We start from the raw sequence: 26,399 nt of genomic DNA on the forward strand, positions 1-26,399 counted from the left end.
GTCATGCCAAACTAATCATATCTTTTTTTGAAAGAGTGCCAAGTATGGTAGATGAAGGGAATGCTGTAGATGTAGTGTACCTTGTGTTCAGTAAAGCCTTTGATAAAGTCCCCCGTGATCTTCTTGAAACAAAGCTAGTAAAATGTGGGCTGGACACTGCTACTGTTAGGTGGATTGGTAATTGGTTGACCAACTGAACCCAAAGGGTGCTCATTAATGGCACAACTTCATCCTGGAAAGGAGTGACCAGTGGGGTGCCACAGGGGTTTGTCCTGGGACCGGTACTATTTAATATTTTTATAAATGACTTGGATGATGGAATAGAGGATATGCTAATTTACAGATCACACCATGTTGGGAGGGGTAGTTAATAGCCCAGGGGACAGGGTCAGAGTTCAGAATGACCTTGATAGACTGGAGAGCTGGGCCATAAGCAGTAAAATGGATTTCAATAGGGAGAAGTGTAAGGTACATCACCTAGGCAGAAACAACATAAGACACAGGTACAGGATGGGAGATAGTTGGCTGGACAACAGTACATGTGAAAGAGATCTGGGAGTCTTAGTGGACCACAAACTGTACATGAGTCAACAGTGTGATATGGTGGCTAAGAAGGCCAATGCAATCCTGGGCTGCATCAAAAAAAGTATTGTGTCTAGATCAAAGGAAGTAATGCTACCACTGTATTCTGCATTGGTCAGATCTCACTTGGAATACTGTGTCCAGTTTTGGGCTCCACAATTTAAGAAGGATGTTGACAAGTTGGAGCGTATCCAGAGAAGGGTGACCAGAATGGTCAAAGGTCTGGAATACATGCCCTCCTATGAGGAAAGATTTAAGGAGCTGGGTTTGTTTAGTCTGGAGAAGAGAAGGTTAAGGGGTGACATGATAGCCATGTTTAAATATTTGAAGGGATGTCATGTTGATGAGGGAACTAGCTTGTTCTCTGTTGCTCCAGAGACTAGGACACGTAGTAACGGATTTAAACTAAGAGAAAAGCAATTCCACCTAAACATTAGGCAGAACTTTCTGACGGTGAGGGCTGTTCAACGGTGGAATGCGCTGCCTCGGAGGGTGGTGGAGTCCCTGTCTTTGGAGGTCTTTAAGCAGAGGCTGGATGGCTATCTGTCGGGAATGCTTTGATTGTGGGATCTTGCATGGCAGGGGGTTGGACTGGATGGCCCTTGTGGTCTCTTCCAACCTTGTGAACTTGTGAGTATTGGACTAAGATCTGGTTTGAATCCCCACTCTGCCATGATAGAACCTCATGGGATGACTTTGGGCAAGTCATACACATTCAGCCTAACCTACCTCACAGGGTTGCCATTAGGATAAAATAGAAGAGAAAACAATGAAAACTGCTTTGGGTACCTATTGGGGATAAAGGTGGACTATAAATGAAGTAAAATAAGTAAAAAAAAACCCAGAATTTAATCAAACTGCAAATTACCATGACTTAATAACACTGAAGAGTCAGTAAACAGTTGGTGGGAAACAGCCTTAAAAAGAAAGAGTTCATGTTGTTTTAATTTCTCCATACAAATAAAATCTCAAGCTTTCATAGCCAGGAGAATGAATTCCTCAAAAACAAAAAGATTTTTGTCCTAATTAGAGTGCGGGCAGGATCATATCAAGGCTGAGGGACACTAACATTGCTACAGTGTAGTAATGTAATTTCAAAAGAACATCAGAAGCGCAGCCAAATTTCAACATATTTCAGGCTATGTTCACCTCTTATTGGAAGTTACATGAACTCAGGGCTTCATTTTAACATACACACACAGTTAAAATTCAGTACAAACTCAGAAGCCTGTAGGAGTCCAATTCTCTCTATATAAAGTAGGCTCAGCACACCAGGGCGACATAACAAGAATCTGTCATCCCACACATTTGTCAAAGCTTAGTCATCTATATATCAAAAAGCCAAGATCCAAGTCGCATATTATCAAACTTTATTAAGTAAGAAAAGTGAAAAAAAAAAATCAGACACTCGGGTAGATCCAATAACCCAAGTTGAGGAAATAATGGAGTAATCCATGCATGTGTTGTATTATTTCAAGAGTTTTCTCCACAGTAAGCATAACATGGATTGACCTGAATTCTATGGATCTGTTCCACTGTTGGAGGTGCTTTCCTCCAGTGAAAGGAGCATTCTGCTGATGCAAGAGTCTCTTCAAGAGGGAAAGGCTCATTCCACTGGAGGAAAGCTTCTCGACATGCAACGGAGCAGATGAATCCAACCCCTAGATTGGTCTTTCATCTTTTCTTCTCTCTTAACAGTTCGGGGCAACAGACATTACCCTATCTCACAAGGGAGAAGAGGGACATCTTTTAGCCCAAGCCTGGATAGGACACCAACCAGTGAACTTGACCAAGGATTTGAACTTGGGGTCCCCAATTTAAGTCCAACCCTGTATCTGCTGCCTGGGAAGGTTTAGAGCAAGAGTCCAGTAGCAACTTAAAGGGTAACAAAAATTCTGGTAGAGTAAGAGCTTTCATGAGTCACAGTTCATGAGAAGTATCTGAAGAAGTGAGCTGTGACTCACAAAAAGCTCATACCCTATCAAAAACGTCGTTAAGCTGTAAGGTGCTACTGGCCTCTTGCTCTTTTCTACTGCTAGAGACAGACTAACATGGCTACCCATCATGATTTAGGAAGGTTTGTTCAGATTTTCTTGAGTATTTGAACAAGGTTCAATCACTTTCTTCCATTTAAAAATATGAATTCGTGAAACTGAAATTGCTGTATAGGATAAAAAAGAACAATATTGGCCACTGGGAGTTAGCAACTAATTTACCACCTCCCTGTTCAATAATGAGGCTACCCAACATGACTGTGCTTGTTTGCAATCCACCTCTTATTTTGCCACAATAGTGCAGTGAATGGCTGGGCTGTCCATACTTTGCCTGGCTAATAGGTGGAAACCATGAATGATGGATGAATGACATACTGAAGGAACAGTATGCAGCGCTATAAATTGGAAAAAAGGCAGGGGGTGGGGGAGAAAGCTTCCTAATTACTGTATAATACTAATTATACTGTATAATACTAATTATTAGTATTACTGTATAATATTAATAAAGACAATGGAAAGTCTCATGGGAAAGAATACTTTGCCTTTCCAAGGCTAAATTTAGTTTCCTTTCCCACAGGAGGTAAAATGTTGGCATTTTGGTTTTTGACAACACTAGTAAATAAACAGAAAAAAAAGTTCCTAACACAGCAGAATAACAACTGAAAAAGGATCTGAGGATTGCCTTTCACAATGTCATTATTATTATTTCTTCTACCACTGTCCCTTGAGAAGCTCAAACATTCTTTTTTTAAAAAAGAAAACAATGTTCCATATCTATTTTAAAAATCACCAACTATGATATGAACAGTCATCTAAGACAGATAGTAGACAAGAGAGAAAAAGAAACAACATTAAGCTTAGTTTAACTAGCTAGCATAATTCTGGCAAACCAAAGTTCTAGATAAACCATCACTGTTCCGTTCTTTTTGCTGTGTTCTCATTCAGATAATTAATACTAATTCTTGCTGTATGTTACTAATTATTCTAGTATTTAATAAATGGTTGCCACTTACTTAATTTGCTGGCATTCAAAATCTGTTTCCCCCCAAGATGTGCTTGTAAACAGAAAATGTATTCAACAGCCTCACAAGCCAAACTTTCCTAATCCATTCTTTAACCTGCAGTAACTTAGTTGATTTCAAAGGAGGAGCGGATTCTCCATGTTAGCCACTAGAACTTCTCCTGAAGGGCCCATGGCCTGCCCTGGTCAGGCCTGAGGGGAGCCCTACATGACAAAGGCAGCACCCAACCTGAGTTTGGACAATCTGTATATTGTTTATTTAGTTAAAGCAAGAGAAATTTAAAGCAGCTCACATCATTCTCTCTGCCTGAATTTTATCTTCCCAACAATTTTACTGTGAGGTAGGTTAGGGTGTGTCGGGGGAGTGGGGAAGAGACAGCCTGATCTTATCAGATCTTGGAAGTGAAGCAGGATCAGCCCTTGTTAGTATTTGGATGGGAGACCACAAAGGAATACCAGAGTTGCTATGCAAAGGAAGGCAATGGTGAACTATCCCTGTTAGTCTATTAGGGGTTGCCATAAGTTGGCTGTGACTTAGCGGCACTTTACACACAAACAGGAACAGTCTTTACATAGAGAAGAACTGATATGGACATACATGTACTCAGAGGTCACATGAGTTTCAGACATGGGTAACAAACTCAAAGAAAATGGGTTCTGGTGCATATATTTATTGAAGTTACTTATAGTTAGCCTTTCTCACTGGGACTCAAGGCGAAATTGGCTAGACTGTCTAATGGCCAAAATTATATTTTTTCCAAAAACCATGTAGAATATACTGGTTCTTGCTTGCTTGCTTCAAGAATTCTTTCAGTTAAAAACCTCTCTCTAGTCACCCACGCCTGCAGTTCATGTGATTTCCAGAATGTTTTGAATGCCTGCCTTCTTGTAAATACAGAAAGGATCTGTCAAAAATCGTCTCTGAACAGCAGGCTCCACCTGCTGACAATCTAATAATGTACATCATAACAAAAAAGGAAAGTGCAAAAGCACTGTTCGAGTCCAGTAGTACCTTAAAGACCAAGTTTCCAGAGTATAAGCTTTCAAGAGTCAAGGCTCCTTTCCTCAGATACCAATGCCAAAAGCACTAGTAATTAGTAACAAGCTAAATATGCTTACCAGAATTATGCAATTTACAGTCTAATCCTAAACAGAGTGACACCTTTCTAAATCCACTGAAATTAATAGGCTTAGAAGGATGTAATAGCTTACGACTGTACTATAAATAAGTCATCCTCACCTTTAAAATATCTTCCTCAACAATTCCTACTCAAAGAAAGAGTCACAATCCCACTAACCACAGCCAGGCACATGTTTAAGACTCTAACCCCCTTTCCCATGGGTGTCTGCTCATTATGTAAGAACTTTGACAGAGAACCTATTGTGAGGTTAAGTGGGGGGGGGCAAAGGAATTGTGACACCTAAATTTTGGAACATCCTCTCCACATCAGTTAGCCTGGCACTAAGGCTACCAAGATCTAGGCACCAGGACAACACATTTTTTTCTCTGAGTGGTTTAGTGGTTAAGAGCGGTGGTTTGGAGCGGTGGACTCTGATCTGGAGAACCAGGTTTGATTCCCCACTCCTCCACATGAGCGGCAGAAGCTAATCTGGTGAGCCAGGTTGGTTTCCCCACTCCTACACATGAAGCCAGCTGGGTGACCCTGGGCTAGTCACAGCTCTCTGAGAGCTCTCTCAGCCCCACCTATCTCACAGGGAGTCTGTTGTGGGAGGGGAAGGCAAGGTGATTGTAAGCCGGTTTGATTCTGCCTTAAGGGGTAGAGACATATAAAAGGCAACTCTTCTTCTTTTTCTTCTTGTTGATAGTTGCTTAACAGCGTTTATTGTGTTGAACTTAAAAAAAAACCTCTTGCACAAAGCATGTCATATTGATTATATTATCACTGCTGCAGTGATTTTAATGTTCCTTATAAATGTACCCTGCTTCATGTGGGAATCAAATACCCAGCCAAATCTGAACTTCCCAAACTGAGGCGGTTGTATATGCTAGCATGCTGCAGCGCACTGCCTACAGCTCAAATAAAAGGCCTTTTCCTTAAGATGCCTCCAGAACAGCATCTTTGCAACAGTCCCTTACTGGTGGTTGATTCATCATTACACATCTTCCTTTACTGTTCAACATATGCCACAGCCAGGGAGAAATGTCTTGCAAAGTGGCTACTAAAATACTCAGCTACCCCAGATGCTCACAAAGTAGGTTATTTTTAAGAGGCTATAGCAAGAACTGCACAGTTGATGTGGCTAAATTTAGCTTTGCTGTTATTTCTGTTTCTTAAATTCTTTTGGTTTATGGTCTATTAAACCTCAATAAAGTAATGTTCCTTATGCCGATTATATTTATTTTATTGCTGTTAGTATGGTTTTCATGAGTGTTGTCTTACTAATTTTAGTGATTTTAAAAATATATTATTTTAATGTAAGCGTTTTTATTATATTATCTGATGAAGGAAACTTTGACTCTCAGAAGCTTATACCCCAAAAGTCTTGTTGGCTTCTAAGGTTCCAATGGACTCAGATCTAGATATTATATATTACTTTGCTTCAGTTACTTTGGATTTTGCCTTGTATTCAAGCCACAAGGAGAAGGGATATCAATATAGTAAATAAATGTCAGAAAACATCTCACTGAACTGAGTCCAAACCTAATCACATGTACTGATACTTGAACACATGAAGCTGCATTATTCTGAGCCACACTATTGGGTTTGTCTACTGTTGGACAACAGTTGTCTAGAGACTCAGTAGAGGTCTTTCACATTACCTCCTACCTGATCCTTTTAACTGGAGATGCCAGAGATTGAACCTGAGACCTTTTGGATGCAAACAAATGCTCTAGCCACCAAACCACCGTACCCACTCACAGAAGGATAAAGCATGCATACCTTCCAAAGATTCTATGCCTGTGGCTTGAGCCAGTAAGTCCTCATGCCTTGCAACAACCTATAAAGCAAAACTATTAATTATAATTTGAACGCTAATTCACAACAACAAATGGTTTGCAAACAAGGCCACAGTTTGAGAAGTGCAAGTTGAAAGCATTTATAGCTGCCTTGAACCGGGCCCCGGTTTGATTAGTTAGGTGCACTTAGCTAGCTGATAATTGAATGTATACACATAATATTGGTCATAAATATCAGTGACATTTGAGCTGTATTATTGTCTTCATTGTATGAATATTGGCTGGCCATAGAGGCTGTGCTGATAATTGCACGGCTCTTGTATCAAGCCTTGGCTACTCTGCTATTACATTCCAAAAATTAACAAATATAAGAGGAAGAATGGCATGCCTACAAAAGGAACACTGAGGAAACGCAAATGTAATGGGTTGCCATTTGTAAATACTGTTTCACAGGCAGAGATTTTCCTGAGAAGAGCCCAGAAACATTCCAAATTTAATCAGTGGGAACAGATGCCATTCCTTCCCCTTAGAAAAGTTGTGAATGTTCAATATGGCTGTCCAAAAGCAAAATCTCATTATGAAACTTTGTTCTCTTTAAAGCAGAGGAATTATCAGAGTTATCTGGAAGTGACTGGAGGGGGATTGTTACCATCAGGCACAAAGTTTTTACCATCTGTTCTGTTCCTCCCCTCCAGTCCCTTGAAGCTTAACAGGAATTTACCTCCTGGAAAGGAAGAAATGCCTGGGGAGGGAGTGTTGCCATCCGAGCAGAGCTTTTACACACTCGCTCTGCTTCCCTTCTCTCCACTGTGGACTAGTTTGTTGCTGCCATATCAATTTGTTGTTTGGTGATCTATTGTTTTCTCATGTTGTAAGCCGCTTTGAGTCCACATTCAGTGGAGAAAAGTGAGATTAAAGGAAGCAAAACAAACAAATATCCCCACTTTTAGAAGTGAAGACAATAAACTTTCTCTTATAGAAAGGTAATAAATAAAAACACTCACCCTGACTGGTGCAACACCCACACCTGGCGCTCTCTCTCTGCTCTACCTCACAATGCCAACTTTCTCTTATAGAGGGTAGGAAGTCAGGTAATGCATATTTTACATTCATAACTTAACTTTCTACTTACTTTGGTGCTTCACTTTCAAGACTCGTTTTAACGCTTCAAAACCCACACATGTATCTTATATGCACCGTACTCATTTACATTATTCACTGTCACAGCTTTGGAAAATGTACATGTTTACAATTTAAAACAACTGTATTAGCACTAGCTCAGTTCTAATGTGGGGAAGCTTTTGTAGGAGACAAAAATTAGCAATCAGTTCCTCATAAATAAATATGCTGGGGTGGGTGTAGACCCAACTAGTAAATATGAAGTTACTTGTTGTCAGAAAACAAATTTAAAACCCAACTGTACAGTGCTATTCAGAGCTCTTTATGTAGATCAGGGCAATCTGTAGGACACTTACTTGCAAATGGAGTTCCTTATCCAGCTGACTGATCCCCTGAGCAAGTTTTGCCAACTGTTCAGCAATAACTGCTTGATGAATAGATTGGGAGGTGTACGCTTTTACATCAAAGTCTTCTCTTAAAAAGTCAGCATAACATTCTGAAAGAAACATCGAAAGAAGTGGTCTAACTTTCTTCTCCCTTATAGGCATTCCAAGTTGACTCCCAATCTGCCTCTATGGAATCCAGTCATCACCCATGCCTGTCTGTCATACAGATCTACAGAGGCACTCCGCTTTTCTACTCTTTCAGTAACTCAGGCATGCGGTTGTTACAATAATGACGGTCCCCTACCAAAAGCTGAGAAACTTCACCTTAGCCTTATTAAACCTCAGCCACAGAATCACCGTGACTGACCCCACCAAACACAAGTTGAGCCAAAATAAACCTTCAAACAACAGACCCTTATCTGTTCGCCAGAGGATGGGCTGTTTTCCCGAGAGCCACCCATTCACACAGGGGAAAGGAAGAAGTCTAAATTAAAAGCCACGGGTTTACACTGGAGTGCCTCTGAGCAGGATCGCACTGTAAAAACTGTCAACAACAGATGCAACCAGATTACTTTCAACACAGAAGGGCTGCAAACCGAAAGTCACTTCCTAGGAGCAAATCCCAGTGAGCATAACGGACTTTCTCCTGAGTAAGCATGAGAAGGACCACTCGGGCAGACCCGTTCCTCGCTTCCGAAACGCCGCCTGTAATTTCCCCTCACCGTCTCCTAGCAAGTGCCCCATTGCTGTTTCCGGGGGGACTGCAGGCGCAGCTCCAAACCCTAAAGCGCCTCTTTCCCCTTCCATGCTGGCATGCAGCCGCCTCTCAATGACGCAGTCAACCTGCGACGACGACGCCAACAACGCTGGTGACTTTCTCTCTTTCTTCCGGGATGGTCTCCCGGAGCAACGCGTTGCTCTTAGCCAATCGCTGGCTTTAGAAATAGAAACGCGATGGCGGAACCGCGGCCATGTCAGGGGTAAAAGTAAATCCGAGTCCTACGAAGTCTTTCCAAATTCCGCAACGGTACACGTGTTAAAATGCCATCCCGTGCAGAGTTAGTCCAGTTGAAATAAATGGTTTCAGTCTGGAGTAACAAAAGTTCTGTGGCATCTTTAAGAGGAACAAGAATTTATTACTCCCGAAGAAGTTTTCATGAGACTTAAGAAGAAAGGCACGAAAATGTATGCTGGAATAAGAGCTTGTTAGTTTTTAAAATACAGATCTCCAGCCCATAGAGATCAGTTCACTTGGAGAAAACGGCCGCTTTGGCCATTGGACTCTATGGTGCTGAAGTTTCTCCGCTCCCTAAACCCCGCCCTCCTTAGGCTCCGCCCCAAAAACCTCCCGTCGGTCGCGAAGAGAGACCTGCCAACCCTACATGCCATCAGGCAAACCTCGGGGGAGTCACAGATCGGGTGGGGAGGGGGTGGGAGAGTTTCCAACCTCCAGGTTCTAGCTGGAGATCTCCTGCTATTACAACTGATCTCCAGCCAATAGAGATCAGTTCACCTGGAGAAAACGGCCGCTTTGGCAACTGGACTCTATGGCATTGAAGTTCCTCCCCAAATCCTGCCCTAGGGTTGCCAGGTCCCTCTTCACCATCAGCGGGAGAGTTTGGGGGTGGAGCCTGAGGAGGGCGGGGTTTGGGGAGGGAAGGGGTTTCAATGCCATAGAGTCCAATTGACATAGCGGCCACTTTTCTCCAGGCGAACAGATCTCTATCGGAGATCTCCAGCTATTACCTGGTGGTTGGCAACCCTAGGAATGGGGCAGGGAGGGTCGTGGCACCCCTTTCATGCAGTTGGAACTAAACAGACAGACACACAGTTGTGCCACAAACTCGACTTTATTGAACTGCAAACCACGGCCAGGTCTGACGGCTCAAGTTGCCATGGGGATATGGACTGAACTTCCCTGACACGCATGTGTCTAAGTGGGGTGGAGTCACAGGTGGAACATGGAAGGGCTGGCTGGGTGTAACACTTCAGAAGGCAGGCTGGGACAGCAGAGTATGGTGGGGAGGGGAACAGCTGTAGCCACGCCCATAGGTCTCCCTGTTGAATTCTCTGTAGGAAAGCAAAAGGTGCAGCAACAAGCGGCCAGGAGTGCCTTCCTGGGCACAGCCTTGTCTTTTGCAACCTGCCAGGGACCCCACTCTGTGGCCCATGGAGCAGAACTCTGCCACAACACCCCTTCCCCAAGGCACAGGGTGCCCTCTGAACCACGCTCACCTGTCCTGGATTAAAGTGCTAATTGACTGCTTATAATTAGGGTTGCCAACCTCCAGGTGGTGGCTGGCGATCTCCTGCTATTACAACTGATCTCCAGCCTGGAGAAAATGGCCGCTTTGGCAATTAGACTCTATGACATTGAAATCCCTCCCCGTTCCAAACCCCACCCTCCTCAGGCTCCACCCCCAAAATCTCCAGGTATTTCCCAACCTGGAGCTGGCAGCCCTACTTATGATCCAGCCACCTCACCAGCTGCTGCACAGGGCTCTGTTCTTGCAAGAGAATGAGTTCAAGGGTTGTGTGGGAACCTACTCCACCTAAAATGCCGGCAGCTCTCCTGGAGAACTCCTCACACACCAATCTCCCTTGTGCACGAGGGGCCGGGGTGCCAGGAGGCCGCAGCTCCCGCCTCCCACTCTTGACCGCAAAGCTGCTGGGCTCGGGTGTGGGAGGTGGCAGTGATGGGGCAGCTCTTGGCCCCAAACAAGGGGAATGGGGAAGCAGGTTTGGGAACCAGGCCCCTGCTTACCTGTCAGTGTACAGGCACCCCTTTGGGTCCTGGTACCAGAGAAGGGGTACCTCTTAGGGTTCTGTAATGAGAGAGGTCAGCCACAGAGTATGGACTTTGCTCTCCTCTTAGGGTGCTGGCACAAAGTGATTGCCCAGTAGTGCCAAGTGCCCTTTCTGTGCTTTTCCCAACACCAAAGTGCCTCACTGCTCATGGCAGGGAGCTCTGAGACAGAGTCCCATGCTGTGTACCTTACCTTGTGAGTTGTGCAGTGTCCTAGCCGGGTATTTTATAGGGTGAGGGTGCTATGAATGAGTATTGGGGAGGAGGCTTGGCTGCCAGAGGGGAGAGAGGCAATTAGTCACTCCAGTAGTTGGCATCCTGAGTAGCTCTGAGGCTTATGGGCATGTCTGCACGGCGGGGGGGCACTTGGTTTTTCACTGCCAGGGGTGCCTCCAGGCTATGCTGTGTTTTTGGTGGTGTAAGTTTCTGCCTCTGATGGGGCATTTCCAGGCTGAAAGGGCTTTGGAAGCCAACCAAATGTAGCCACGCCCTCAGGCCCTCCCACAACCACAACTGGTGCAGGCACCTACTCCTCTCTTGTCCTGATGGGTGGCTGCTATGGGGCTAGAATGGCGCCAAATAGCAGCGGAGTGGTGCTGGGGAGCTGTGCAGGAATAACTGGCCCTTAGACCATTGTATCTCAGAGATGTGCTGGCATAACACGCAATCAGCTCCCTGAGCGCATTTCCCCGCTACTTGCACTGTCTGTCCCATAGTTTGGCCCAAAGCCAGTCTGAAAAGGGAGGACCACTAGAGTTTCCAACCTCCAGGTGGTGGCTGGAGATATCCCACTATTACAACTGATCTCCAGGACATAGAACATAAGAAAGGCCCTGCTGGATCAGACCAAGGCCCATCAAGTCCAGCAGTCTGCTCACACAGCGGCCACCTAGGTGCCTCTAGGAAGCCACAAACAAGACGAGGGAAGCACCATCCTGCCTGTGTTCCACCGCACCCAAAATAATAGGAATGCTCCTCTGATACTAGAGAGAATAGGTATGCAGCATGACTACTATCCATTCTAACTAACAGCCATGCATACCCCCTCTCCTCCATGAATATGTCCACTCCCTTCTTAAAGCCCTCCAAGCTGGCAGCCATCACCACATCCTGGGGCAGGGAGTTCCACAATTTAACTATGCGTTGTGTGAAAAAATACTTCCTTTTATCTGTTTTGAATCTCTCACCCTCCAGCTTTAGCAGATGACCCCGTGTTCTAGTATTACGGGAGAGGGAGAAAAACTTCTCCCTGTCCACTCTCTCCAAACCATGCATAATTTTATAGACCTCTATCAAGTCTCCCCTCAGCTGCCTTCTTTCCAAGCTAAACAGCCCTAAGCGTCTTAACTGCTCCCCATAGGACAGTTGCTCTAGTCCCCTAATCATTTTGGTTGCTCTTTTCTGCACCTTCTCAAGCTCTGTAATATTCTTTTTTAGGTCTGGTGACCAGAACTGTACACAGTATTCCAAGTGTGGTCTCACCATAGATTTGTACAAGGGCAGTATGATATCAGCAGTTTTATTCTCTATTCCTCATCTAATTATGGCCAGCATGGAATTTGCCTTTTTTACAGCAGCCGCACACTGGGTTGACATCTTCATTGAGCTATCCACTACCACCCCAAGATGGTCTTGGTCTGCTAGAAATCAGTTCCCCTGGGGAAAATGGCCACTTTGGCAATTGGACTCTATGGCATTGAAGTCCCTCCTCTCTCCAAACCCCACCTCTTCAGACACACCATGTCATTTTTCATCCAACCATGTTTCTGTTATGCAAGCCGGGTCTATTTCAGATTCAGTTCTGTGAACAAAAGTGTTCTATTGTATCAGTAGAACAAAACCCCATATTTTCAGTAATGACTCATGTTCCTTTTTAAAAAATAAGAAAAAATAAGAGAAGGTCAAAATGTATGTTGCAAGATTTTATTTTTAATTCAGAGATTTGAAGTGTACACAACCCATGACAATAATTCCTAGCTCGTGTGGGAAATGTATAAGCATCTTTTTATCATTAATTACACTTGGGTTCATTCATTCTCTTAACCAGCAAACCCATTAATTAATTCAGAAGAGACTGTTCATGAAATAAGGCACTAGTTGGTGTAAGACTGCCTGTATTACAGCACAATCCTTTGCAAAGTTAAACCAGTTATGTCAATGACCTTACACTGGAGTCACTCTGCATAAAATTACACTGTTAAATCAGCTACCCAATGATGGATGATCTTTCAACAGTGCCATCCTAAGCCAAGTTACACCTTTCTAAGTCAATTAGAGTCAGTGGGTTTAGAAGGGTGTACCTCTTTTTAGGATTGCACTGCAAGTCTATGATTTTGCTACTCAAACCACACTGGTGACAAATCTCATTCACTTACATGATGTATGTGCCTTTAGAACACTTTGGTAATCAGTTTCTCTTTTAATAACTAATATATTATTATTTGTGTATATCTTGACACACCACTTCCAGAGCAGCATCTCAGGGATCATGGGATAAGAAGACAGGTTCTCCTATGGATTAAAAATTGGTTAAACAACAGAAAGTAAAGAGTAAGAATAAATGGACAGTTCTTACAATAGAGGGAAGTAAGCAGTGGATCGGTACTGGAGCCGGTTTTATTTAATTTGTTTACAAATTATCTAGATCCAGGGCTGAGTAGGGTAGTGACCAAGTTTCCAGATGACACAAACTTATTCAGGATGGAGAAAACTAAGGATGACTGTGAAGAGATCCAGGAGGATCTCCACAAATTGTGTGAGTGGGCAACAATGTGGCAGGTGAAGTTCAATGCTGGTAAGTGTAAGGTGATGCACAGTGGAACAAAAAATTCCAACTTCAAGTATAAGCTAATGGGGTCTGAACTTGCTTAGACTGAAAGGGGGAAAGGTCTTGGGGTCATAGCAGATAGCTCAATGAAAGTGTCAATCCAATGTGCTGCAGCGGTGAAAAAGGCAAACTCTGTGTTGGGGATTATTAGGAAACGGATTGAAAATACAATGGCCAATATTATAATACCTCTTTATAGATCTATGGTGCTGCCTCATTTGGAATACTGTGTGAAGTTCTGGTCACTATAACTCAAAAAGAACATTGCAGAGCTGGAAAAAGTACAGAAGAGGACAACAAAGATAATTAAGGGGTTGGAGCACCTTCTCTAATAGGAAAGGCTGAAGAGTCCAGGACCCTTAGTTTAGAAAAGAGATGAAAAAAGGGGACATGACAGAGGCTTACAAAATTATGCATGGGGTGAGCGTTTTGACAAAGAACTTTTTCTTCCTTTCCCAAAATATTAGTACTTGAGGGCATCCAATGAAGCTTATACGCAGTAGATTCAGGATGGGCAAAAGCAAATACCTCTTTACGCAGCGAGTGATTAAAATGTGTAATTCACTGTCAAAGGACGTAGTGATGGCCACAGGCATAGACAGCTTTAAAAGGAGATTAGACAGATTAATGGAGGATAGATCTATCGGTGGCTACTAGCCATGGTGACTAAAGGGAACTTCCACATTCAGATGCAGTAAACCTCCAAATCCCAGTGCCAGGAGGCAACATCAAGGGAAGGCGGTGGCTTCTATGCCCTGTTGTTGGACCTCCAGAGGAACTGTTTGGGCATTGAGTGAAACAGGGTACTGGACTGGTTTGACCCAGCAGGGCTCTTCTTAGTTTCTTATGCTGTGAAGTAATTCCTACAGATTTTTGTTCATTATCTACGAAATAAGTCATAAATAAGCTGTATCCCATGCATTTTTATGAAGACTTTTGTGAAGAGGAGACAGTTTTTCCTCTAGGACTCAGATTCCTATTATTAATTACTGCATTATTTATTGTCATAGATTGTGCCTTTGTGGCTGTAGCACCGAGAGGTACCCCTGAGAAATAACATATTGTACAAATAAATCCTTAACCGTCTTCCCAGTTTATATCAACAAGTAGCTCTGGATTTTTGGTGGCTATAGCTGTAATCCTAACAACAATTTCCTGGGAATAAACTTCAGTTAATAATATAGAATTATTATTCTATATTATTGCTCCTTAGGCACACTGAAATAACACTGGGCCATAAATGCTGTTAGGCATTTGTATGCACTCAGAAACTAATAGCCAGTTCTGCTATAGTATTGGTGATATGCTTCCCATTTTTGCTTTATTTGATTTTGAGCAACTTTATCAAATAGTTTTAAATCAAGGATAGTGTGCAAAGAGATAAATTAGGTAAGTCTGTAGCATCTGTAGCATACGGTAAATGTTTTCTCCTAGTGCAGAGTAAATGGTCCCAATGAAGATGCATGAAATATTGCTGTGTAGTTTGTCCCACAGTCCACTGATATGAATTCTGTAATCTTCCATCACGAAGCAAGTCTGCGCATAGCCTAGTAATAAAAGTTTTTTTAAGGAAATCAGAAAAATAAACTGTTTCTGAAATCATAATCTGTGTTCCAACACCCTTAAATTTATGTCTTCATAAAGAATAAGAGACTGACTGTGACTTTGGGAATGTCAATACTACAAATTTATATGTTGATCATTTATCAAGTTTCCTAGCAGGGCTTCTCTCAAAGAATTCTGGGGAATGTAATTTGGTGAATGTGCTGTAAATTCTCGGTTAGGGATCCCCCAAGAACTGTAGTTCCTTGGTAAACCAGCCTTAAGTGACTTCACAACTGTGGGTGAAAATTCCAGGATGTTCTCCGTTTTTAGTTCCATGAAATGAACACAAGATTGGCAGAAGTTCTGGGAGAGCCTTTTGACCCTTTGAAAAACTTACTGAAAAGCTTTGAACACAATGCAATGGGCAGGGTGGGGGAGGACTGGGGCAGACCAAGCTATTGGTTCATTGAAGAAGGGAGGGCAATTTCAGGGGCATTTCACCCCACAAAGTTCCACCATCTCCTAGTATTGGCTTGGTTGTGCCACTGGAGAGGGGGGTCTGGAAGGAGAACATGGGGGAAGAGCTACCTCTGTGAACAGCTAACTGAAGTCACCCCATTATAATGCTGCAGCAATTTCTCCTTCCAAGCTGATAGATTTATTATAGAATTACACCCAAAAAGTATAGCAAATTGATCAGAATCTAAGGTTCTAGCATATAACCAAAGAAATATGAAATTAAACATCCAAATGGCAAATGTTTGTTTTCTGAGCTTAACTATTCATATTTTTAGATGATCCTGCATAACCTATTAGGAATTAGAATGAGTAATTGTTGTGAATAGGTAATAAACACCTGTGAGGTGCCAAAGCATAGGATCTTAGGGTCAGAAGCTAGGGTTTCCAACCTCCAGGTGTGGCCTAAAGATCTCCTGGAATTACAACTTATCTCAAGACTGCAAAGATCAGTTTACCTGGAGAAATTGGAAGCTTTGGAGGGTAGACTCTATGGCATCATATTCTTCCGAGGCCCCACCCCTCCACAAACCCCACCCTCCCAAGGCTCCATCCCCAAATCTCCAAGAATGTCACAACCTACAATTCTACTGGAAAGGGATTTAACAATTATCTAGTTTGCTAACTGAACTCCGTACATTTAAAATGGTAAATAATACTAAATAAAACCATACCTGTTCTTGAACATCAAGTTCTTCATTCTGGTTTGTTTCTGTGAATCCAATTGGCTCCTTTGACTCTTGCATAAGTGAAATCTGTTTCAAAAAGTTGAGAGATGTCATGAGGATGTACATAGGAAATGTATCATAAACCAGTCAATAGGGCTAAGATGCCATGCACACTAAATACAGTGGGACTTATCAAGCACAGTTGTTCTACACTTACAATTTTCTGATACACAGTCAGGATTAATTTGTAATTTTAATTTTAAAAGTATATATCAGTTAGTTTAATATTAAAATGTACTAAATTCTAACCCCAGTAAAACTGATGTTACAAGCGTTAGTGTGACATTTCCCATTACTTAATAATGGGGCGGATCCAACCAGGTTTTCTGCAATGAAAAGGGGAGGAAGGTCTTCTTTGACCATTCAAAAAGGTTATGTTGGGGATCATGGGACTTGCATGGACAAAAGCCGTGTGAAACTGGAGCTGTAGTAAGGAGGGGCAAGACTGAGTGGGAAAGCTGACTGGTTCCACCCCAATATTTCAATATCTGTTACTGATAGATTCACAGAGAAATAATCTATAAGTATTATGTTTTCTGTTTATAGAAGCAGGAATAAACACATTCAGGATGCTGTACTAAATACTAGTTTGAGTGGGGGAGTTACCAAGGCTGAAGACATGTTCTAGGAAGATAGAGAATGCGAATTTAGCACAGAGCTAGACAAATTATTATACCATGTAGGTCCTGCTAAAATGGAACAGTGGTGAAATTATCTGTGCATCCTTGCTCCCTTTCAAATTTCTTATTACTAAAAGCAAGGAGCATAAGTTGGCCAATTAATTATGTCCCATTGATTTCAGTAGAAGAGATTTATGAATGTGTTTAACTAGCCAACTGAAATCAATGGAGCTTTAAAGTGTTTAACTTTGGCTGGGTCAAGCTCATGGTTTCTCTGATTATTATCTAACAGACGACATGACATTCAAGTGCTGACACATACATTAAGGTTCTTGTGATGGGAATAATTGATCAGATCTGAGTCAACTGATATTCTAGGCAGAATCATGTCCCCAGAATGGACAGCAAGGATTTATGATTAAACTATTACAAAATGTATTCCCAAAGTGACCACCTTCAAGGTAGCATAAAAACAGTAACACCAAATGGTGAATTTATTCCTATGCCTTGTACCTCCCTTTCTAATATGCACATCAAAGAGTTATGATTCAGGACTGAAGGATTCATTAAAAGAAAACTGCAGTTGAATCTTATGTTCAGGATCTTGACAGGAACTATTAATATAGCGGCCTGCAATAATACTAAAAATTGCAAGACTGACTTCAAATCAAATCAGACCTTTATTGGCATAAAACTAGACTGACTTATGTGCCTGTGTGTATAAACTTTATTTTATACCCTGCCTTTCTGTACGCAACAGGGCCACAAAGGCAGCTAACAGATTAAAAACATAATAAAACATCTTAAAATCCATTAAAATCAAACACATCATTAAAACAATTAAAACCAAAGCTAAAATACACATACAAAACATAAAAACAACAATTAAAGCATACAGCAGGAAGGAGGGAAGACCATATGAAACAAAAAAAGTCTTTGCCTGCTGGAAGAAGATGGCAACAGAATGGGAGAGATGAGTCTCCCTGGGGAGAGACCCATACATAATTTTACATATATATACAAAATTGTATGTAACTGGGGTAGATCTTAAAAATCAGTTGAAAGGTAACATTTTAGAACTTATGAGGATTCCCATGAGTGACTGATACACTGGAGAAGACAGATAAGCTAGACGACCTGTTATTATGACAGATATTTGATCATACATCGTTTTGTGCATTTTTAATGAAAAAAACATATATATGTTTTTAAAATAAATGTATTCAAAAGAAAATGGGTTTATATAAAAACAAACTATGTTTGGTGCCTACCTTTTCGAATATAGGGTCCTGGGTGTCTCTATGTGTGATCTGACTGTGTATGTGGAGGACAGCATCATGGACAGTCAGGAAAAACATCTCTTTTTGGATGATATCATCAAAAAAGGCACAGACTTCCAGTGTACTCATAATGTGGTCTGAAGAGAAAAAATGAGAGCAAATATACACATTCAAGTTATTGAATCAGCAATCTATACAGAAAAATGTTAAAAACCTAGTTATTTTCCTTGGTTTCTGTTTGAATGCTTGCAGAAAAGTTAGATGGTTGTTTTGCCAGAAAAACAATCAGAAATCAATTAAGTAACAATTAACAGTCAGAGTTGTCACAGAGAATTTTGTGTTTCTTCATCTTAAATTTGCTACACAAGTTTTGCCTCCCACCACTTTCCCCATCATATTATGAATGAGACTCCTCCCTGATGTAATTTATATAAATAAATATATGTTGCCTATGATGTCATTGGTCCAACAATATGGGGAGCTGATCTGAGACACAGAACACATGCTTGTCAGCAGACATCCTTGCCTTGAACTTCAGGAACAGATACGTGGTACTGCAATACCAAGAAAGGTTTTGTTTTGAGTTTACAGAGAGCAGCACCTAAATAACCATGAAGATTAAAGTACTAACAGTGCAATTCTAAGCAGGTCTACTGAGGATCCTACTTAGGTCTGTTCGATAGGGAAGTCAGTGGTGAGTTTGCAGAAGGAAATACACAGATCAGAGTGCCACACTTGCCAGACAAGCTTGCTGGATGACCTTGGGCCAGTCACATACTCTCATCTTAACCTACCTCACAGGATTGTTGTGAGGATAAAATGGAGGACAGGAGAATTATGTATGCTGCTTTGAGTCCCCATTGTGGAGAAAGTGAAAATAAGTGAAAATTAATTATTTAAATAAATAAATAATGAGCAGCATTATACTGAGTCAGGACCTTGGCCCATCCAGGCCAGTATTTACTGTAGCCAACAATAGCTTTCCAAGATCTTAAAGGTAAAGGTTCCCTGTGCAAGGACCAGGTCTTTCCTGACCCACGGGGTGACGTCACATCCCGACGTTTCCAAGGCAGACTTTGTTTGCGGGGTGGTTTGCCAGCCCTAGTCATCTTCCCTTTACCCCCAGCAAGCTGGGTACTCATTTTACCGACCTCGGAAGGATGGAAGGCTGAGTCAACCTTGAGCTGGCTACCTGAAACCGACTTCCATCGGGATCGAACTCAGGTCGTGAGCAGAGCTTTTGACTACAGTACTGCAGCTTAACACTCTGCGTCATGGGGCTCCTAGGCAAAGATATTTCCTTGACTTGCTACTGAAGTTTATTTTTAGGTGGAGAGCTCAGTGATTCAACCTGGAAGCTTCTGAATCTACTCTGCTATTAAGCTATGGCTTCTCCCTTCCACTTGACACTTCATAGAAGATGCAACCCATTAGCAATGATAGCTAAGTTTCCATATTTACCTAAATGTGATGCAATGTATACTCGCACATCAATCCTCTCAAATTCTTTGACAATCTGAAAAGAAAAAGATTGGGCTGGCATTAATTTTTGCAATTAGATTAAAACTACACTGGAGTTACACCCTTTTCAGTCCATTGGCTCTTTTTGAAAGCTGATGTTAGGAAACTTGAATTGAGAAATAGGGTTACCAATTCCGGGTTCGGAAATATCTGGTGATTTGATCGTGGAGCCTGGGAGAATGGAGTTTGTTTGTTTATTTATTTAATTCATTTTATACCATGCCCTCCCCCGGCCAAGGCCGGGCTCAGGGTGGCTCACAATGCAAATTCATATATTGAATACAATAAAATCACATCACATAAAATCAATAGAAATAATAATTTCCAGCCCCGTAAAACAGCCATAAGAATTTAATAAAAATTAGCAAGTGGGACACCATTTTGGAGCATAGAGGCCACTGCAAGGCCCGCAGATAGCCAGCTCCGCCACACATCAGATTGATAGTTGATACAGAAACAAAGGGGGGGTAGGGAGGCCAGCACTGATGGAAAACCGTGGTTGTCCTCAGCCATAGGCCTGGTGGAATAGCTGTTCTGCAGGCCCTGCTGAAAGCTTTAAAATCCCGCAGGGTCCTGGTCTCATCAGAAAGAAAGTTCCAGGCTGGGGCCAGGGCCGAGAAAGCCCAAGACCTGGTCAAGGACAGTGTAACACTCTTTGGGCTGGGGACCACCAGAAGATCATTATTTGTAGAGCATAATGTTCTCGGGGGGTGAGTGTACCAGGACAGGCGGTCCCACAGGTTTAGGGAGGAGAGGGACTAGGGTTTTCAACCTCCAGGTGGTGGCTGGAGATCTCCTGCTATTACAACTGATCTCCACCCGAAAGAGATTAGTTCACCTGGAGAAAATGCCATAAAGTCCAATTGCCAAAGCGGCCATTTTCTCCATGTGAACTGATCTCTATCAGCTGGAGATCAGTTGTAATAGCAGGAGATCTCCAGCTAGTACCTGGAGGTTGGCAACCCTAATGGAGAATGTTAAAAAATAAACAAAATAAGGACCTTTGTGACTACATAAATATCACAGTAATAGAGGTGCGTATAACAAAACCATTCAATGTAATCACAAAAGAAATAATAGAATTAACACCATATAAACAATGAATCGGGAAAAAGCATAAATATCAGCAATTATACATAGAAAATAACAATAGAAGGTACCAAAGAAGAATGAATATCAATATTTGTACAAATACAACAAGGTCCCAATTATGGCTCATTTCAATACTGCATGTAGCTTCTTCAATATGTATAACAAAATGACTTCAAGCCTCCAAAATAGGAGAAGAAGGGGGGAGATAACCAACATGTTGGCACAGTTGCAGCTGTGTTCCATTATAGGTCTTATAGCTGCCAAGGTAAAAAAATCAATCATTATTTAATTACAGCAGATTCAATAGACTTCTGACGTCAATGACTCCTTCCAATAATAATGTGGCATCTGCTGTTGCAACCACTTTGAGAAAAAAAATTCTTCCAACCTCTCAGTCAAGTTTAGACAAATGAGAGGTCCTTACCTTCAGCAGAACTCCACTGACAGTAGAGGAAGAAATAAGCGATCTCCCCCCCCCCCACATATACATAACTTTACTACATACATAAATATTGCATATATACATAAAATTGGGGGAAATAAAAAGAAACAAAAATATCAATCAAATTTACATACCGTTCCAGATAAAAGTAATAATAATAATAATAATAATAAAAATAATAAAAAGATAACTAACTCAGCTACTCATATTAAAGCACCTCCCATTGCAGCTCAGCAGCCTGCATGGATATTATCGACACATGCCTTGTGACTCTGGGAATCAGCTTTCCCAGGGTCAAAAATTGATACTGCTGGGCTTGGAAAGCAGGGGGAATATACAGTCCTTGCACAGGATTGTATATGTGGAAATACATTTTAAGGATTCAAATTTATCTTTGATTCCAGCTGAAATCTGCCTTGATCCTACATGTGCATGAATGACCTAGTAATTTCATAAATAGCAATAGCTAGAATGTTTTTAGCAGCAACATGATAAACTACTCTTACCGTTTTCATGGCTCTCACTGCAACAACATCCATGAAGGATACAGCTCCAAAGTCAAAAATGAGACTGTGCAGAGGCACTTTGGGGACATTGACTTTGACAGGGAGGTCTGAATTCCAGTCCACTTGGATTTCTACTTCTTTAGTAGGAATGTCAAACTCTGAAGGATCTTCTGGGTCTTCATCAGGTTCAAAAGCTTCATTAGTAGTGCCAGAATCACTGATTATGCCATTCTAACAAGGACACATACATTTATATATTTAGCTCAATATTTATTAAAAAAGAACAAACAATTCCCTGCCTTTCTTTGCAAGATAAAAAAGCAACATACACAAAGGTATGTGGGTAGGCATGGTTCTTCAGAAAGTCTTATTTAACAGCAAAGTCTCCCACACAATGGCCATTTATGCTTGGTAATTAGCAGCGTGTTTCAGGCTGAAGTGCCCTGCATATTTTTTTTGCCACACTGAACCGTCATTCCAGCTGTCACTGTGAAGTCAGTGCATACCTGCTTCGCATTTCTTAAGAGCCCTTTTAACGCAACCTTTTGTATTTGCTCCGTCCCCACATCGAAGCATTTACTGAAGGAAGCATGCAGAATCCCAGCTGCGGCTTAGCTATGCAAACGAAGGAACGAAGGAGCAGGAGAGTGGGGGGGGGGGGCTGAATTTTTTTACTTTCTCCTCTTGCATTGGGACCGTGAATAGTCATTTTAAAGGGTGGATTTAAAAAAGCAGTTTTGAGCGAGCATCAAAATTGACCCTGCATAAATGGCCAATCTGAACTTTCACTTCCCATTTAGGTATTCCATTTCCTCATGTAGCCTGTGGACATTAGTAATTTACGAGCTGGGGGCCTACTCCACCAACCCCACCAAATTCTCCCCCTCCCAGTATTTTCTATGCCTGAGCCAGCTGATTTCTCCTTCCCTCCTCCATTTCCCCTTTAACCAACATGCCACCGTTCTCAGTTTTCCATCCCTTTTGGAGCATATTCAGGTCTTATCATGCATTGTGCCCCACCCCCTTTTTTTTCTTTCAGTTAATTTTCAAAGGCACAGTTTTCGGAATATCCAGGGAGTTCCTGAGTATGCTTGTGAGAACCTGTAGTTCTGCGTTTGTTATTCACACATAATCTCATCCTGTTTACTGCTGAACATAGTGTGTGTGTGTGTGGGGGGGGGTTCAACCATCCTCCAAGTAGCCTTTCTCCAACAAGTGGTGCTTTCTCCAATGAGAGAGCCACAGTTTGGAGGAAGCCTCCATAGATTGGAGAAAGGCTTCTAACGTGAGCCAAAAGGAACAGTGGGGTATAAATATTTTTGTTCATTCATTTATTCATTCCTTCATAGACCTTGCTCAGTGGAGTGGTAGAATAGGGATAGGATAGGATCTACCCCCATTTACTATATTCTTCATTTTAAATTAAAATAGAAATGCAGATCCCACGAATGCATTGAAACAGAACCCTCACCTATGTTTCAGGTCATGGCAAAACCCTTAATTACTGAATGGAGAAGGAAGATTGATCCTTTACCTTTGTTGCTTTTAATTTTCCCTTCTTGATTAGCTTCTGTATTTTTCTCAGTGCTTTAAGCCTCTTGTTATATACTCGAACTGCATCGAATCCCACCTGGAGAGTGCACAGTTGAACAAAGGTATACTCAAATTGTTTCCCAAGAAATAAATACACTAGCTACAATCCAATGACATCAGTGGGCTTAAATGCACTTGACTCTGTTTTGGATTGTGGCCATGGAAAACAGAAAATGTTTAGAATTCTTACAGGCTACTCACCGAAGATCTGACACTGCTTCTCAAGCCATCAATGTTAGCATAAAAGATGGGACTTGAAAATCTGACAATCTTCACTCCTTCTGGTTCAATCAGCTGTTGTGAAAATCATTTTATATTGAAACAGGCATGCTCTAGAAACTCTATACCTGCCATTCTTGTCTGCGCTGGGTTACAAAATCCAGACCTTTCTCCCTAGGTTTTTTGAACATGTTTGACCACTTTGCTTGATTTGCAAATACTTCTGGCAAAACACCAGACATCCCTTCTCCTATGTCCCTGTGGGCATCTGTAACATCACAGATTCTCTCTCTCTCTCAGTATCATGTCATTGTCAACCACTTTTTATGGCTAAACAGGATGTAGACATAAAAAGTGTACCACATTACTGAAATAGGGGTTGTATATACATTTTTAAAATTAAGACACCTCTGTAAGTCTGTGAAGCAGACACAAACCTTTTAATTCCAGGTCATACCTTCATATTTGGGACACCCAAATTTCAATTTGGTGTAAAAACATTTACAGCACTGCCCATTTTTATATTTTTTAATTTATTTGTTTAGATAATTTTACCCCACTTTTCTCCCTAATGGAGACCCAAAGTGGCTTACAACATCATGCTACCCTACATTTTATCCTCACAACAATTCTGTGAGGTAGGTTAGGTTGAGAGAGAGAGAGTGGCTGGGGCCTGGACCTAACGTTAACCAGCAAACTTCCATGGCAGAGTTGGGACTCAAACCTGGGTCTCCCAGATCCTTGTCCAACACTCTACCACTATACCATGCTAATACCTGTCCTCCAGTAATAAAACATATATATCACATGTATTACCTGGAGAATTTATGTTGGCTTAAAGTGGTAAGCAAGTTCCACCATCCCATTCATAGAAAGACTTCTTACCCCCACTGTTACACTTTAATAATTTGCCATCATTACTGCAGGATGGTCTTTATAATAGGAGTACTAAGATGGAAGTTGCAGCCATCTCTTTTAAAAGGCTATATTCAGAAACTAGCAAGGTTCATCTAACTGGGCCTAGACTGGCGATTTGTACAGTGTATGGTTACCAACCTCCCAACAGGGACTAGAGATTTCCCAGAATTACGAGTAAACTCCAGACTACAGAGATCGGTTCCCATGGAGAAAATGAAAACTTCCCCAGCTGGACTCTATGGCATCACACCCTTGCTTACCTCCCTTCTAACCCCCAAACTCCACATTCCTTAGGCTTCACCCCCAAATCTCCAGGAATTTCCCACCTCTATCAGCATTCCTTTATTGATGTAGTAAACATATACAGAAATTAACTGTAGCTAACTATATAGATTCTGCTGTCAGAAAGTATGGATCACAGCATAAACTGTGTGGCCTGACATGCTTCATCCTGCAATAAACCCCTGACCAGTGTTTGTAATTTGTGAGAAACTGAAGATCATTTTGTGTTGTAAATTTCCACCAACCCTTAAAAGCAACACTACAAAACTATTTGTGCTATAATAATTTGTTGGAAAGTCTTACATTTTTGTATCTGGTGACCTTTTTATATATATCTGTGCCAGGAACACTGCCAAGTCTACCCCAGGAAGGACTAGGGAAAGAAACACACAAATATGAAAGTACATACCCAAATGTTATATAAATGCAGTTAGCTGCAAGCGAATGTTACTGAAATTTCTCTTAATCACCTAATAGCAAGATCCAATTTTGTGCAAAATGACAATACATTAATTTGATAGTACTGCATCATTTGAGGAGAGAAGGCAGCATGGTATATAGCCCGATCTCGTCAGATGTTGGAAGCTAAGCAGGACTGGTGCTTGGATGGGAGGCCACCAAGGAGGACTCCGCAATGGAAAACCACTTCTGCTTCCCACTTGCCATGAAAGGCCCTTGCTGGGATTGCTGTAAGTCAATTGTGACTTGATGACACATACATAAGTACAACATCCTTTAAACACTGTGATGTGAAATACCCCTCTTCCAGTTTCTTCGTTTTTGTGCACCACCACATTTTCTTACATTACCTTTCTTACAATTTTTACCTTCTTTCCTTAGGCCAGCTATGTAAGAGGAACCCAAAAGGTTTCAGAATTAAAACTCAGTGGTAGTATCTGCCCTTCTGTGCCTAGACCCAATACAAGTAAATACACATTTTGGGGTTTCTTTAGCATTTTAGAGAGCCCCATGGTGCAGAGTGGTAAGCTACAGTACTGCAGTCCAAGCTCTGCTCGCGACCTGAGTTCAATCCCCATGGAAGTTGGTTTCAGGTAGCCGGCTCAAGGTTGACTCAGCCTTCCATCCTTCCGAGGTTGGTAAAATGAGTACCCAGCTTGCTGGGGGTAAAGTGTAGGTGACTGGGGAAGGTAATGGCAAACCAGCCCATCCTAGTCTGCCTAGTAAATGTTGAGATGTGACATCGCTCCATGGGTCAGGAATGACTTGGTGCTTGCACAGGGTACTACCTTTACCTTTTTAACATTTTAGAACAATTTATACATGTAGCAGAAGCCTGAATGGTACCAATTCAGGCAGGGATTTTCATGGTTGAATACTGTCCCATAAAAACCCTCCCTTGACCAAGAAGAACAGGAGACCTTCTCAGACATTATGTTTGGGAAGGATCCAACAAGGTGTAGTAGATGCATGCACTACCCAGAATGCTTCAAATAGGAAAACAGGCATATTCTCTACTTTGGG

General features: G+C 41.8%; 2 protein-coding genes across 2 annotated transcripts in view; both read right to left on the reverse strand.

Moving 5' to 3' along the window:
• The window catches only part of COG5 (component of oligomeric golgi complex 5), a 194,855-nt gene extending 186,089 nt beyond the window's left edge, over positions 1-8,766 (reverse strand). The window contains exons 1-3 of the mRNA XM_056846477.1: positions 8,745-8,766; positions 7,993-8,132; positions 6,501-6,558 (exon numbers count right to left, since the gene is read on the reverse strand). Coding sequence (XP_056702455.1) covers positions 6,501-6,558; positions 7,993-8,132; positions 8,745-8,766 — 220 coding nt within the window. The remainder of the gene's footprint in view (positions 1-6,500; positions 6,559-7,992; positions 8,133-8,744) is intronic.
• Positions 8,767-15,130: 6,364 nt separating this feature from the next.
• Positions 15,131-26,399, reverse strand: part of SLC26A4 (solute carrier family 26 member 4) — a 139,556-nt gene continuing 128,287 nt past the window's right edge. Inside the window, exons 14-21 of the mRNA XM_056847766.1 lie at positions 25,221-25,290; positions 23,700-23,792; positions 23,440-23,535; positions 21,906-22,136; positions 19,806-19,860; positions 18,336-18,481; positions 16,391-16,471; positions 15,131-15,202 (exon numbers count right to left, since the gene is read on the reverse strand). Coding sequence (XP_056703744.1) covers positions 15,179-15,202; positions 16,391-16,471; positions 18,336-18,481; positions 19,806-19,860; positions 21,906-22,136; positions 23,440-23,535; positions 23,700-23,792; positions 25,221-25,290 — 796 coding nt within the window. The 3' untranslated portion in view covers positions 15,131-15,178. The remainder of the gene's footprint in view (positions 15,203-16,390; positions 16,472-18,335; positions 18,482-19,805; positions 19,861-21,905; positions 22,137-23,439; positions 23,536-23,699; positions 23,793-25,220; positions 25,291-26,399) is intronic.

Source organism: Euleptes europaea, chromosome 3 (genome assembly GCF_029931775.1).
Source record: "Euleptes europaea isolate rEulEur1 chromosome 3, rEulEur1.hap1, whole genome shotgun sequence".
NCBI lineage: Eukaryota > Metazoa > Chordata > Lepidosauria > Squamata > Sphaerodactylidae > Euleptes > Euleptes europaea.